General features: G+C 36.0%; 1 protein-coding gene across 8 annotated transcripts in view; it reads left to right on the top strand.

Moving 5' to 3' along the window:
* The window catches only part of LOC115214001 (apoptosis-stimulating of p53 protein 2), a 210716-nt gene that overhangs the window by 133426 nt on the left and 60870 nt on the right, over positions 1–16420 (top strand). The window contains exon 1 of one of the 8 annotated variants that reach the window (XM_029783013.2): positions 5056–6093. The exons of 6 other annotated variants lie outside the window; for them this stretch is intronic. In XM_029783013.2, coding sequence (XP_029638873.1) covers positions 5878–6093 — 216 coding nt within the window. In that variant the 5' untranslated portion in view covers positions 5056–5877. Of the gene's footprint in view, positions 1–5055; positions 6094–16420 lie in introns of those variants that run through there. One more of the 8 variants, XM_029783014.2, reaches the window with a different exon arrangement.

Here is a 16420-nt window from a genome sequence, read left to right as displayed (position 1 = left end):
TGGGTGACATTATTTTAAAAACTAAATGAACAGTTACCTATGTGTTAGTAATATCGTAATAAATAGCATACATTGTTCTGTACACTTAAACAATAGAAGTTGCTAACATCCTATATTTACCAACATTGTATTCATTTAAACACCATCAGATTTCGCTATATATATATATATATATATATTATATATATATATATATATATATATATAATATATATATATATATATATATAATATATATATATATATATATAATATATATATATATGAACACATTCATACATATATATATATCATATATATATATATCATACATATATATATATATATATATATATATATATATATATATATATATATATGTATATATATATGAACACATACACACACATATATATCATATATATATATATATGAACACATACATACACATATATATATATGCAAATCCACATACAGTCACATATACCGTTCTTGTCATTTATCCTCAGTTAAGAAGGATATTCTAGTAGCAATGACTAACTGCTTCGTCTATTTTAAAAAAAAATCATATATCTATTTCTTGGCTTATATTGTATCTTTTAGCATACGTCTATACCTTGGCTTACATTATTCAATAAATCCTTCCTCCTTTAAGACGACTGGATATGTTTCTCTGGCGATTCGACGGCTATTTCCAGTAAGTAGATCAACCGGGTAGAAAGTCCTATCTTAGTGGCTCCTAACCACAATCTGTTTACGTTGTTGCTGGTGTCCCGTCGGCCATTAAGAAACATTTAGACAATATCTCCAAACTCATTTATAATTAGCTTCGACTGACAACCTGTGTTCATTAAAATAAAATAAAAAAACAAAGGAATGGCTAAAGAATTCTCCCGGTAATTTGTGGTTTATCAAACGATCAAATCACTCAACATGTTTGATTAAAGTTAATTGAAACGAACTACGATACAGCCTCTTTTCCTTAGATTGCTTTTCATTTCAATCTGTTAATTATTAAGTACATGTTTGGAATACTAATAAAACTAACAAAAATAGTCGTTTTCGCCTCAAATTGAGTGTAGTGGAACGAAACCTGCTTTACTCAATCTCTTTTTTTTTATCGTTTATCTTGGCTCAGCCATTAGACTGCGGTCAAGCTGGGGCACCGCCTTGAAGAATTTTAGTCGAACTAATCGACCCCGGTACTTTCTTTTTAAACCAGTTACTTATTCTATGTCTCTAAATTCCGGTGACGTAAGCACAACACCGTATTGTCAAGAGGTGGTGGAGAACATAAACACATATACGACGGGTTTCTTTCAGTTTCTGTCTATCAAATCCACTGAAAAGGCTTTGATCGGCTCGAGGTTATGGTAGAAAACACTCGCCCGAGGATTCACACTGTGGGACTGAACCCGGAACCATGTGGTTGGGAAGCAAACTACTTACCACACAGCCGTGTCTGCACTATCTGTACTGACCTAGAATATAGATGACACAGGAAAATATATTTTGGCTGAGTGGGGCGTCACTTAAATCGATTTCAATTATTGACTGTTACCAGGCGCTGAGCTGGCAGAATCGTTAGCACGCCGGACAAAAGTGCTTAGCAGCGTTTCTTCTGGCTTTACGTTCTGAGTTCAAATTCTGCAGAGGTCGACTTCGCCTTTCATTCTATCGAGGTCGATAATGGACTAGCCCTCTCTCCAAAATGTCAGACCTTGTGTCTGTAGTGGAAAGAAATCACTGACTGGCACTTTGATTAACATGCAGTTTAGGGGTTTAAACAAATGTAAATAAATTGACCGGAGGTGACGATAGTAAAACCTAATAATTTTATGTAAAGGATCTTTTCGGTTTGAACGGCAGTTTTTTCTAGCGGTGTCATATGAAATTGTTACCCATAATTATGACCCTAATATCGATCTATTGCATTTCAATCTGTTTTAGGGTGAGGGTTAGTTAGGGTTAGGGGTGTCGGGAAATGTATCTTTTTTCTTAAACGAGGGACATATTCATGCGGCACAGAATGTTTTTTCACCTCAATAGACGTCAGTGATTGGTTGAAATTGCAGAAATTGAAGAAAAACAACAACAAATATCTTACAAACCATAGAATTTTCTCAATAAAGCCAAGAGAAAAAGATGTTTTATAAACACATTCTACCAGTATACGAAGTTTAAAATTTTTTAGTTACCTAGAAATTATGTTAAAAACTGCCGTTCAAACCGAAAAGATCCCAGCTCATTAGTCGTGCAGGATTATTGCATTGCTCACATGCAGTTGTGTTAGCTATCACGTTTCGATACGTAAGCCACTATTGTGTTCGTTGTTGAATGTAGTACGTTGGAACAGTCTACCTCAGCTCCTATTTCGGAAACTACATAAGATATCACTAGAAAAATTTATCAAGTTCCATCCTTCTGCTTACCTTTAAAGAGGATATTCTCAGAAAAGTAAAATTCTCAAAATGTCGAAGAATATGTTTTAAATATTATTCACTAAACAAGACCAGAAACAGTATATTGGCCATTTACCCCTCCTCCACCTCAAAACAAAAAGTGAAAGGTGAAGTGATCACATTTTAGACACCCTCGATCAAATATCTCCTCTAATCAACGACAGCCTTTTTAGATTTTGTAATTTATGTAATTTAAAAACTGTAGAGCTGCTTTTCTGAGATACTTCGACGTCAAAAGATAATTATAAATCAAACAAATGAATTATAACTTTAGATGTTATCCAGAATGGAACATGGGATTAAAGCTTCCTATGAACAACTTTTTTTAAGCAGCTCCTTTGTGTATTTTGCTATCGGCAATACATTTTATTTACTGTATTTTGATTGATTAAGCTTTTAATCTTTTTTCAGTCCAACGCGCTCTGAGTTTCGTGTTTCAACGGTTATCAATAGTTTAATCTCTGTCTGGCAGAGCCCGAGTAATCTCTATATATAAACGGCAAAATGTCTGTGTGTGTATGTGTCCTTTATACAAATCCACAATTTTTCGGTTAGAGGGCTCGCACTTTCTATGGTCATTCAAAACCGTCCAAGTGTGGTCGTGCACATCTTTACATTTCCCCAGTCACCCTGCAAAGCCATTAAAAAACCAGTAGAAGTGACTTTTTTGTGAATTTTCTATCCAAAACCCAATCAAAATGGCCAAAACTTGATATGCAAATTGAATGCCAGCTAGCTGTATGTGATTGGTCGGAGATTTGGACAGTACTCGCGTGTATGTGCGCACGCACGCAGCTGTATATGCATGCACTAGCACTATGACCCGGCAACGCCGGGTCATAGTGCTAGTACTTAAATATTAGTCATCAGAAACTTTTTATTGTTGATGTTCAGACACTGATTAGCCCCGATCGAACAGAATAAGGATCAAAGCCAGTCCAGCTGTAACTATCCTGTTGTTTTAGGTGTTTCAGCGATTATGAACATTTTGATCTTTGTGTGTGTGTGTGTGTGTGTGTATGTGTGTGTGTGTGTATGTATGTATGTATGTATATGTAGGCACTCTTTCGTTTTGACCCAAGTGTGTGTGTCGTTCCACTACTGTTTGACAACCAGTGTTGGCGTGTTTACAACCCATAATTTAGCGTTTTGGCAACAGTTTGCTAGAATAAGTGCCAGGCTTTAAAAAAATTAGTACTGGGGGTCAATTCATTCAAATAAAAAATTCTTCAAGGCCGCAGTTTAATGACTGAAACAAAGATATAAATGAATATTTTTTTTTGTTTCTTCTTCTTGTTATGTCGTATTTTCATATAAGTCCCACATCATGGAATCGACTTCCGACGTAAGTTGAGATATGTCTGTACTTTCATTCATCACGACGTATTTGAAACATTAATTTTCGTAATTTTTAATGGGGAAAATAAACAAAAAAGGGCGAAAGTAAAGAATACGAACATCCGGTGTTTAGGGTTAGGGTTTAGAGTTAGGGTTTGGGGTTAGGGTTTTTGCTATGCCGAAAACGGGTGGTGTACGTATTCTTTATGTCCGCCCCAAAAAAGAACGTTCCTTAAGAGTTGTTACAGAAAGACACGTTGGTGCGGCTGCAAGGTGGGGCACAAAGCTTTGCCGCCGCATTGCGTGTGTGCTCAGCCGGTTGCTTGTAAGCAAAACTTTCCGCAACTGTCGATTTACAAAAGGTACACACACGGTGCACTGGAGAGAGAGAGACAGAGAGAGAGAGAGAGGATTAATGTAGAGAAAAGCAGACATCTCCGTACCCCACTCTCAGTTTTTTTTCACACATCCTCTTCTCTGCAAAAAATGTATAACTGTTCTCTTTAGTAAAGCAGTAGACATGCAGAGGGAAAGACAGAGGTGGGATCGATATAAATGCGTGTGTATGCACACGCGCGCACACACACATATAAGAGAGATGAAAGCAATTTCATTCAAACATCGCTCCAACACAGATATGCTCTCGCTCTGTCTGTCTCTCTCACCGTTTACTTTATCATTCATTCTCTTTCTATCGAGAGCACATTTTCTATTTCGCGTTCTGTATCGACTCATGTATTCTGTTAGCATATTTATATATAAATAAAAACCTACAACCCGAACCCCACCCATCCATATATATATATGTGTGTGTGTTTATATATGTGTTATATATACATACATAAAACTGTTTATATATACGTGTGTGTATAATACACACACACATATATATAGGCATGCTTATATATCAGCACATATATGTATATCTATAACTATATATATATACATAAAACTGTTTATATATACGTGTGTGTATAATACACACACACATACACACACATATATATAGGCATGCTTATATATTAGCACATATATGTATATCTATAACTATATACATATATCCATTAACGGTCAAAGGCATCCACAGTCGTTACTCAGAATTTCTTGACTGTTAAAAGTACTCCACAAAACGTGAGCACTCGTCCGCGCGCGCACACACACACATAACAGTGAGTGTAGCATTGTAATCGATTGCATTAGAAAACAGACGACCGACACATTCTCTTTAACCGACCTGTTGAGTTGCTGCTGTCACTGCTGCTGCTGTTAATAAATTTTACCTGCTCGTGTCTCAGAGAACTTCATACTATCTTAGTTTTGTTAGCCGACCCTGTTCCCTTTCTCTTTTTCTACCTCAGCAACAGATACGAAGTCAGGGAAGACAGCCTTAGTTCTTTTCCCTAGAAACAAGCATGAGAGTCCCTTAAACTCCCGCCGTTACTTAGTAAATGAAAGAGAGAAGGAGGAAACTATGAAAAACGGGGACAAGTCAGGTCGTCACTGTGGTTATGATAGCAAGGTGTAGTAACAGCAGCAGTGCTGGATATATTGGCTTGCTGCTCAGTTGTTAGTTTAGCTTCTTTCTTCACTTGTAAATCAGCCATCAAAGATATAGGTTGTGTTTTATTAATATTATTATTATTTTAAGCACGAAGTAATAATTAGACGGCTGATTTTAAATTATGGTTATAAAACACTGATATAATGAACAGTTTAACGAAACTTTTCATGAGTGCCCTATAGAGTTTTTAGTTCGGTTAGAACCTCAATATAAAACAGAGGGAATGGACTGAAAATAAGTTGGGGCTTTTCCCATACCATTTAATACTATCCTGAAGCTTTACAAGGAAATCATTTTTATACATTTCACGTGTGGTAAAAGAAAGAAAACAAAAACCAACAGAAAAATATGCTTTCCATTATTAATTGTTAAAACGATATTTTAGTTCAAGGAATTAACATTAAGGATTTCTGTATAACAACCTGTAGCAGAGAGAACAGGATTAGGCCAAACTTCTAACGTTTTATTGGCCAAAACTTGGAATACATACAAAACTATGATAGTATCTAACGAACACTATTTGAGTCGTCAATTAAAATGTCCACCAGTCCCGTCTCCTCTCACCTGTATCCCGCTACTATGCTGTCGTCACCTGGACATGTTACCGGCCATCAGCAGCAGCAATATTTTCAGCAACAACATCAACAGTATTATGTTGTCTCACGGCCTACAAACACTGTCATACCACCACAAAGTCGGAATATAGCCGCGCCATACAACTACAAACCTGTAGATCAGGGCAGCAAGAATATGGTGAGTTAAAAACCTCATCTATCTATCTATCTAACTATATATATATACACATGTATATACGTGTGTTTATATATATATATGTATATACTTATATGTATATATACATACATGTATATACGTGTTTATATATATAGATGTATATATACACACACTTGTATATACGTCTTTAAAAACATTTATACATGTAGGTATATGTTTACATATATCCTATATAGATGATTTACACGCTTGTGTGTATAAATGTGTGTATGTATATATATATATATATATATTATATATATATATATATATAGGTATATTTGTATAGAAATATATGCCTGTAATGTACACACGCTAATTTATACCAAAATATATACATATATGGGGATGTTTGTAAATAGATGTATACATTTGTGTGTGTGTATATATATATATATATATATATATATATATATATATATAATCTCTGGATAAAATCATTTCTGTTATAATATTCAGACTAGAGAAATACTCAGTACACAAATTAATTATAGTAATTATTATATACAACTTTTTATACATTTATTTAAAGTTTAAAAAGTTACACCCTTCTTCCATTAATTGTCAGTAATGATCAGTCTCTACGACCAGGTGTGCATTTGTCTGTTTCAATATTCTCTTTTATGTCCAGTAATATTTACCTGAACAACACACCATTGTAGTCAGATTTGGGTGTAAAAAGAAAAAAAAGAAAACCCACACACATATTTATTACCTCGTTCACTTCCTTTTAAACTGTTTCTTTCACGTCGCCCATCCTCGTGTTAGTAATTTGTTACATTGGTCGTTTTATATGTACAAATTTTAAAACTAACTGTTTGTTTGACAGGGCGAGGGCGGTGACAGTGAGAAATAGGGGGTCCTAATTAAAGCAGTAGCGAAAGGTGTCAATCTTTTCATTAAATTTTTTTCTGTTTTCATCACAACCACCATGTCACTTAACTCTCGCAGTGTATGTAATATTTATGTTTCTCCCTTTCATACACACCTATATCGATTAATTGTGTAGGTGTGTGTGAATATATATACATACATATATATATACGTGTGTGTGTGTAGACATATGGTGGAAACCTCTTAGAACTTTTAAATTCTGGTGCGAGACCGGCAATTTTAAGGGGAGAAGTTTAGTCGGTTACATCGGCCCCAGTACTTGACTGATGCTTAATTTTATTGATTCCCTTAAGGGTGAACGGCGAAGTTCACGTCGGCGATATTTGAACGCAGAAGATATACCACTAAGAATTTTATCGGTGAATGCTATCAAAATTACTCTGACTTTTTAATTGCTTAATGTTATCCCCCTGTTAATTTGTCATCTAAAGGATTTCGTTTAAAGTGTTCCCAATATTCGGGGATACACACAAATATATATACATATACACACACACACACACCCCAGCATTTAAGCAAAATAGGGTACATACTAAAGGCATTTACAGAGTTTCAGAGGTTTTTGCTTTTTTCAAATTCCAGATTTACTGTGCTGTAAAAAGCCTAAAAAAGTATTGAAAATTTCTATTTTCCCTATTGCCTTTGTTATATATAAATAGACAATTTGTTTGTATTACTTTCTGTTAGTTAATGTAAATACAATTTAAAAACAAAACTCGTAATATTTAATGTAACTATATATGAAATATAAACCTGTTTTCACCGCATTCAGTACTGCGTTTTGTCAGTTGAACAATGGAAGGGTTGAAAGGGTACCGTCATGAAGATGTAGTTAGAGTACCTGTTGGCACGTACACACACACACACAAGGTTCAACTCAGTACTACAAACAGAACATTCGTTAATTTTGAACTGTTGTCTTTGCTTACAACGAGTCATTCAAACAAGAGAGCTTCCGCGTTGTCGCTCGACTGCTAGAACAAAAGCCAAAATTTCCCTCAAATTAACCTACTCGTCTCTTAAACTGATACATTGGATAATCAATTCCAGAGTTATCTTGTACGGCTGCAGTGGCTTTGATCATATATTTGCTCGATCGGAGGTGATTTGGGTTAAACAACAAGGAGATAGTCCACTCAGGTGGACCGGTAATGGCTCACTAGTGTGTTTAAGCAACGTTGCAATTAGAAGTATACCTGCGTCCAAAATTTATGTGTATGTCACCGGTAATTCCTTAAAGAATAGGATACCTGGAAGCCTATGCTGGATCCATTATCTGGAGGGCATCTGTTTTTGGTTAGCGTGGAGAGGCTGCTACACTTCAGTCCTTCGTCACGATTTTGTAATGGCTATGAGTCCAAAACGATTAAAGGTAGCATCTTTTCTCCCCATCATTCATCCACTCTGATAGCCGTTGAAACTATGTGACCCCTTCCTGCCTGTTCTGCCGGGCCTTGGAAGTTCATCGTAACCCTGACGTAGGTAGCAAGAAAGCTTGTTAGTGTTTGCCCAAGGTGCCGCCTCGAGTCATCGGTTGGAAGAAAGGGTGACTTAATGTTTTTTTCACAGATTGATTTGCGAGGCGTGTCCTGCACCACACTCATGTCTGGGTGTATGCATGCATGCTCTAAAAGCCAGACTCGTCTCTAATCTCGAAACTCCTAATATAATATTCGTGTTTGGGTACTACTTAAGAACAGTGGTCCCGGTGCGCGCACTCGCATAATCGCGCATCCGCGCTAGCTAGTCATGACTTACTTTGCGTTTTTGTTTTATTTACTTTGTTTAAAAAATTTAGGATCTTTTCCTTTTGAACGGCACTTTGTAACATAATTTCTAGGTAACTAAAAAGTTTTAAACTTTGTATATTGGTAGAATGTGTTTATAAAACATTTTCTTTTGGTTTTATTGAGAAAATTCTATAGTTTGTAAGATATTTGTTATTTTTTCTGTAATTTCAACCAATCAATGACGTCCATTGAGGTAAACAACATTCTGTGCCGTATGAATATGTCCCTCGTTTAAGAAACATATTGGGTTTATTTACATTTGTGAAGAAAAAAAGGATACCCTTCCCCACCCCTAACCCTAACCCTAAAATAGATTGAAATGCAATAGATCGATACTAGGGTCATAATTATGGGTGACAATTTCATACGACACCGCTAGAAGAAACTGCCGTTCAAACTGAAAAGATCTGATGGACACATTGGATAATGTAGTCAGAGATGGGGGAGAGACCCCCTTCATTCAGGACTCCAGGCTAACTTGTTGCTAAATAAAGCAACAATAACAATAATTGTAGTGGCGTTTTCTTACGTAAGTACTAGTCCAGCTAAAGCAGCCACAGCGAGATAAGTTGCTTCTTTGTTATTACTCCTCCACATTGCATGTCATTTTTTTCATTGGCTTTGTGTTGACATGACTAAATATAGACTGTCATTAAATGACTGTCATTTCAAATAATAATTTCCTGAGGATATATTTGAAAATTACGGACATTGACCCTGCAATAGATATTTTTAAAAAGATAATCGGATTGTTGTTTTCCAATCGAACATTTGATTACATGTGGATGTGAAATGAGTGAATCAATACAGAATCGGGATCTTTTCCTTTTGAACGGCACTTTGTAACATAATTTCTAGATAACTAAAAAGTTTTAAACTTCGTATATTGGTAGAATGTGTTTATAAAACATCTTTTTCTCTTGGCTTTATTGAGAAAATTCTATAGTTTGTAAGATATTTCGTCTGAAATTACTTGCATTTCGGCAATTTTAACCAATCACTAGCGTCCATTTAGGTAAATAACATTCTGTACCGTATGAATATGTCCCTCCTTTAAGAAACAGATTGGGTTTATTTACATTTGTGAAGAAAAAAGATACCCTTCCCCCACCCCTAACCCTAACTAACCCTAAATCTAAAATAGATTGAAATGCAATAGATCGATACTAGGGTTATAATTATAGGTGACAATTTCATTCGACACCGCTACAGAAAATGGGATTTTTTTCTAGCAGTGTCAAATGAAAATGTCACCCATAATTATGGCCCTAGTATCGTTCTATTGCATTTCAGTCTATTTTAGTTTTAGGGTTAGTTAGGGGTTGGGGAAGGGTATCTTTTTTTCTTCATAAATGTAAATAAACCCAATCTGTTTCTTAAAGGAGGAACATATTCATTATGCACAGAATGTTATTTACCTAAATGGACGCTAGCGATTGGTTAAAATTGCCGAAATGCAAGTAATTTCAGACGAAATATCTTACAAACTATAGAATTTTGTCAATAAAGCCAAGAGAAAATGATGTTTTATAAACACATTCTACTAGTATACGAAGTTTAAAACTTTTTAGTTACCTAGAAATTATGTTACAAAGTGCCGTTCAAAAGGAAAAGATCCCAGAATCGTGGGGGTAGTAGAGGTGGTTGCCAATACCTATCAGAAAGCATCTTTCGTAAGAGTAAAATGAAAGGCAATCCTCTATTTATAATCTCAAATTGAAAGTGGAAAATTAACGAACGAAAATTAACATTGGCATTGTTACCTTGGAAACATTGAAATTTTGACCTAAAAGCGTGTTGCAGAATCGTAATCAACATATGAAGGCGTGTGTCCAGGTGGTTAGGGTATTGCACTCACGATCGCAAGTAGTGTAAGTAGTTTGCTAACCAACCACACAGTTCTGGGTTCAGTCCCACTACATGGCCTTGTGAGTAGATTTAGACAGAAACTGAAAGAAGACTGTCGTATATATATATATATATATGTGTGTGTCTGTTTGTCCCCTCACCATCGCTTGACAACCGATGCTGGTGTGTTTATGTCCCCGTAACTTAGCAGTTCAGCAAAAGAGACCAATAGAATAAGTACTAGGCTTACAAAGAATGTCCTGGGGTCGATTTGTTCAACTAAAGGTGGTGCTCTAGCATGACCGTATTCAAATGACTGAAAAATACAAAAGAATACTGTGTATGTATGTATGTATATATATATATATATATAATGTATGTATATATGTGTGTATATATGTATATATATATATATATATAATATATATATATATATATATGTGTATATATATATATATATGTATATATGTGTGTATATATGTATATATATATATATATATATATATATATATGTATATATGTGTGTATATGTATATATATATGTATATATGTGTGTATATATATATATATTATATATATATGTATATATGTGTGTATATATGTATATATATATATATATATATATTATATATATATGTATGTATATATGTGTGTATATATATATATATATATAATGTGTATATAAAAGTACAAATGCTCATACAAAAATCAGGTTTTTACTTTACAATACAGATCTAGTGGCCAGCTTTATTGCATGCATGGAAAAAGCAAATTTCGACAAGGTCGTTTAAATCATGGTTTTGTTTGTTTATAATTTCCATATATAAATGATATCTATTTGGGGTTTGCTTATTTACTTCCCCACATTTCAAAGTCTAATGTTTTTATTGTTATTATTGTTATTGCTGTTGTTGTTTAGATAGTAGCTAACATACAGTTTATCATAGTGTTAGATTAAAATTCCTTTTTCAAGTTAATATTTTGGTTGGAAATAAAAATAAAAAAATGCTGTGGAAGCGTGGATGTGTGGTTAGAAGCTTGCTTCCCAAACATATAGTTCTGGGTTCAGTCCCAATTCATGGTACCTTGAGCAAGTGTTTACTATAACCTTGGGCTAACCAAAGCCTTGTGTGTGGATTTAGCAGATGGAAACTTTAAGAATCCCTGTGTGTGTGTGTGTTTGTCCTCCACCACTGCTTAATAACTGGTATTGGTGTGTTAACATCCCTGTAACTTAGTGGTTCAGCAAAGGAGACTTATAGCATAAGTATCAGGCCTTAAAAAAAATAATAAGTACTGGGATTGATACATTTGATTACAAATTCTTCAATGTGATGCCCCAGCATGGCCACAGTCTAACGACTGAACCAAGTAAAAGATAAAAGACTGCTCCCCATATCCACTCCTTGGTCCCCACTACTGCTATAAAATTTTTCTCTGTCTTCAGGAGGTGGTACCACTCACTACCAGAAGAACTTTCTGTTACTGTATTTATTTTGAGATGCTCTGTGTTTCTTTCAATTATTTTAAATATAACAAAGAATTTAGTAAAATAACTTAGTTATCAGTAAGCTAGTGTTAGGAACATTAATTGTGACTAAGGTTTGGTGGAAGATTTTAATTCAAAACCTATGAAAACAAGATATTTGTACTACAGAGCAAGAGCCGGGTTGGTAACAAAAGGGTTAAAGTCTATGTACTTGTGTTGAGGGAGGGGCTGGGAAGAGACCAGTGAAAATGTAAGGTTTCTGATTCCACAAGTGGTTTTAATATCCCTAATGTGTGTATATTTGAGTGGCATCCTACTGATTTGTTTTTAGGTCAAAGGTCAGCTCTTTGATTCTCTGGGTTTTTTTTTTTCTTTTCCAGTGGAGAAGCAAAGCACCAATGAAACCAAACTACTTAGGAATTATAAAAGAATTTCTCCATAAATGTGTACTATAACTGGTTCTTATTTTATTGAGAATAAAGTGATTTGGTCTTGTAACAAGACACCTTACCCTCTAGCAAATATCCGGTTTGCTTCTTCCATTAAAAGGGGCTACTAAGCGGGTGGTTGAGAAACACCAATTAATGGGGCTGGGAGGAAGGTAGTGGAAAATGTGAGGCTGGTCAATGACCAGGAATTGTATAGGGAAGGGGTTATGTCTTTGAGCTGTGAATTTTGATGAAATTTATTGTATCTCAGAAAGATGAAAGACAAAGTCTGCTTCAGTAGGGATGGAATTGAGAATAAAATTCCAAGAAAAATATAATTGAAAAATAAGTTGGGAGGTGGGAACTGCTAAGAGGAATTTCATATTCATGATATCAGCATTGAAGGATATTTGTTGTTTTAAGTTTTACTACTGACTCTCTCTCTCTCTCTCTCTCTCTCTCTCTCTCTCTCTCTCTCTCTCTCTCTCTCTCTCTCTCTCTCTCTCTCTCTCTGTAGTGCAAAGGTTACAAAAAGAACAACACAAAGATGAGGTAAAAGATGTTGATATTAGCCTGATGCTCAGGAAGTGGAGTAAAAAGAAGGAAATATCTTTTAACATTTTAAGTATTCACTCATCTTTCAAAAAATAGGTGAGAAGAATGTGTAGGGTGAAGCTGTTTGATAAGAGGAGGACTGAGGATTTGATGGGGATGCTGAGGTTGGAGGAATCATTGGCAAAGACAATGGAATGAGGTGGTATGAGAATGTGTTGAGAATGGATGTCTGAGGAGGAAGATTGCATTTGAGGTAAATAGAGCATGAAAACGAGGTAGACTGAAGAAAAGGTGGAAGGGACAGGTGGCGGAGGAGGATTGGGAGGGTTGGTTTGAAAAAGGAAGACACCCAAAACCAGGCGAGATGGTGTAAGGGCAGTTGCTATGGCATTAAGGTAGATCCAGCCACCCCTGTTTGCAGTGACAAAACCTGAATTTAAATCACTGGATGATGATGATCATCATCATCGTTTAACGTCCGCTTTCCATGCTAGCATGGGTTGGACGATTTTGACTGAGGGCTGGTGAACCAGATAGCTGCACCAGGCTTCAATCTTGATTTGGCAGAGTTTCTACAGCTGGATGCCCTTCCTAATGCCAACCACTCTGAGAGTGTAGTGGGTGTTTTTTACGTGCCACTGGCACGGGGGCCAGTCAGGTGGTACTGGCAATGACCTCGCTCGAATCTTTTTTACTCATGGCACCAGCACAGGTGCCAGTACCTGTGCTGGTGGCATGAGAATAGAACAGAGAAGGAACATAGGAAAAATTGAAATGTACACATGTCCAACCACCAGAACATGGTAATAAAAATAAAAGACATCATTATTTTGGTAGTAAGCTGGCAGAATTGTCAGCGCACCAGACAAAATGCTTGGCCTGTCTTTATGTTCTGAGCTAAAATTCTACTCAGGTTGACTTTGTGTTTCATCCTCTCGGTGTCGCTGAAATAATTACCATTCAAGTACTGGGTCAATGTAATTGACTAGCTCCCACTACCAAAATTTCAGGCCTTCTTCCTGTTGTAGAAAAAATTATTATTAAGGTTAATTAACACCATCCTTACCCAAAACAAAAACATGCAACAATGATATCTACACCATCTCAAATGTCAACATGAATTACCTTAGCTTGGATTAACTGAAACGGTATCTTAATTTTTTTTTTTTTTCAATCCTGCAAAAATTAATTACAATTAGAAAGTCTACAAAGACTGAAGTGTTAGTTTCCAGGTGAGAACGTGGGACTGACAAATCCCATACATTTAAAAAAAATGCAGTTTTTAACACACATAATTCCTGTCGACTAAAATGAGAGGTTTAGTTGGACAAAATAAACGAGATCTCTGTCAGGGCTTCTACCTGGAATATATCTAAATTTGAATAATTTTCTATTTATTGTTCTCTCTCTCTATCTCTCCTCTTCCACATCTCTCTCTCTCTCTTTCTATGTGTACACACATGCACACACTCAAAGTATGCAAGCATGTGAAACACACTCACACGTGAGCATGCACATATACACATGCAGACATATAGTTGTGTGGTTAAGAAACTCACTTTGCAACCATGTAGTTTTAGTTTCAGTCCCACTGCATGGTAGTCCCATTGCATGGATCTACAGTAGTGTTATGTGTGTGTGTGTGTGTGTGTGCATGCATGTGTGGTTGTGAGTGTGCAAATGTGCATGAATGTTGAAATTTCATGGCTTTTCTTGAACACAATAGTGAATGGGCTTTTATATTCCTTGAATTCATTATGACTGGTCACCCTGCAATTTTGAAGACATGTAGAATAAAAAAATTCTTTACTTGAAAAACAAGTAAAGATAGAAGGCTGGAATAGCATCCATCTATAAAATCCTTTTCGTGTACCCCATGCTAGCAAGGGAAAATTAATTATAAAAGAGCTAATGATATATACCATCCTCATTTAATGTCCCTTTTTACCATGCTTGCATGGTTCATATAGAATTTGTTGAGGCATATTCCCTAATGTTGGATGCCCTTCCTGTCGCAAATGCGCTTGTATAAATAGATATACAGATATATTATTCAGTTGTCACTTATTGTGACTGAGGGTACAGTGTAGCACCTACATTGCTAGAAATAAGAGTTAAAAAACACTTAGATCCACATGCTACCCTGCACCCTCAGTCTCAATTAGTGACAATTGAATTTTTCCTTTTTGTCTTTATATTGCATATAGCTGCCTTCATTATATATATATATATATTGGCCTCTGTGCCAGTGGCACGTAAAAAGCACCAACCGATCGTGGCCGTTGCCAGCCTTGCCTGGCACGTAAAAAGCACCCACTACACTCACGGAGTGGTTGGCATTAGGAAGGGCATCCAGCTGTAGAAACATTGCCAGATCAGACTGGAGCTTGGTGCAGCCTCCTGGCTTCCCAGACTCCGGTCAAACCGTCCAACCCATGCTAGCATGGAAAGTGGATGTTAAATTCTTTACTTGAAAAACAAGTAAAGATAGAAGGCTGGAACAGCATCCATCTATAAAATCCTTTTCGTGTACCCCATGCTAGCAAGGAAAATTAATTATAAAAGAGCTAATGATATATACCATCCTCATTAATGTCCCTTTTTACCATGCTTGCATGGTTCATATAGAATTTGTTGAGGCATATTCCCTAATGTTGGATGCCCTTCCTGTCGCAAATGCGCTTGTATAAATAGATATACAGATATATTATTCAGTTGTCACTTATTGTGACTGAGGGTACAGTGTAGCACCTACATTGCTAGAAATAAGAGTTAAAAAACACTTAGATCCACATGCTACCCTGCACCCTCAGTCTCAATTAGTGACAATTGAATTTTTCCTTTTTGTCTTTATATTGCATATAGCTGCCTTCATTATATATATATATATATTGGCCTCTGTGCCAGTGGCACGTAAAAAGCACCAACCGATCGTGGCCGTTGCCAGCCTTGCCTGGCACGTAAAAAGCACCCACTACACTCACGGAGTGGTTGGCATTAGGAAGGGCATCCAGCTGTAGAAACATTGCCAGATCAGACTGGAGCTTGGTGCAGCCTCCTGGCTTCCCAGACTCCGGTCAAACCGTCCAACCCATGCTAGCATGGAAAGTGGATGTTAAATTCTTTACTTGAAAAACAAGTAAAGATAGAAGGCTGGAACAGCATCCATCTATAAAATCCTTTTCGTGTACCCCATGCTAGCAAGGGAAAATTAATTATAAAAGAGCTAATGATATATACCATCCTCATTTAATGTCCCTTTTTACCATGCTTGCATGATGATGATTACTACTTACCGTGGCAGT

Source organism: Octopus sinensis, linkage group LG7, assembly GCF_006345805.1.
Source record: "Octopus sinensis linkage group LG7, ASM634580v1, whole genome shotgun sequence".
In the NCBI taxonomy this organism is placed as follows: Eukaryota; Metazoa; Mollusca; class Cephalopoda; order Octopoda; family Octopodidae; genus Octopus; species Octopus sinensis.
This window is presented reverse-complemented; position numbering and strand designations above follow the sequence as displayed.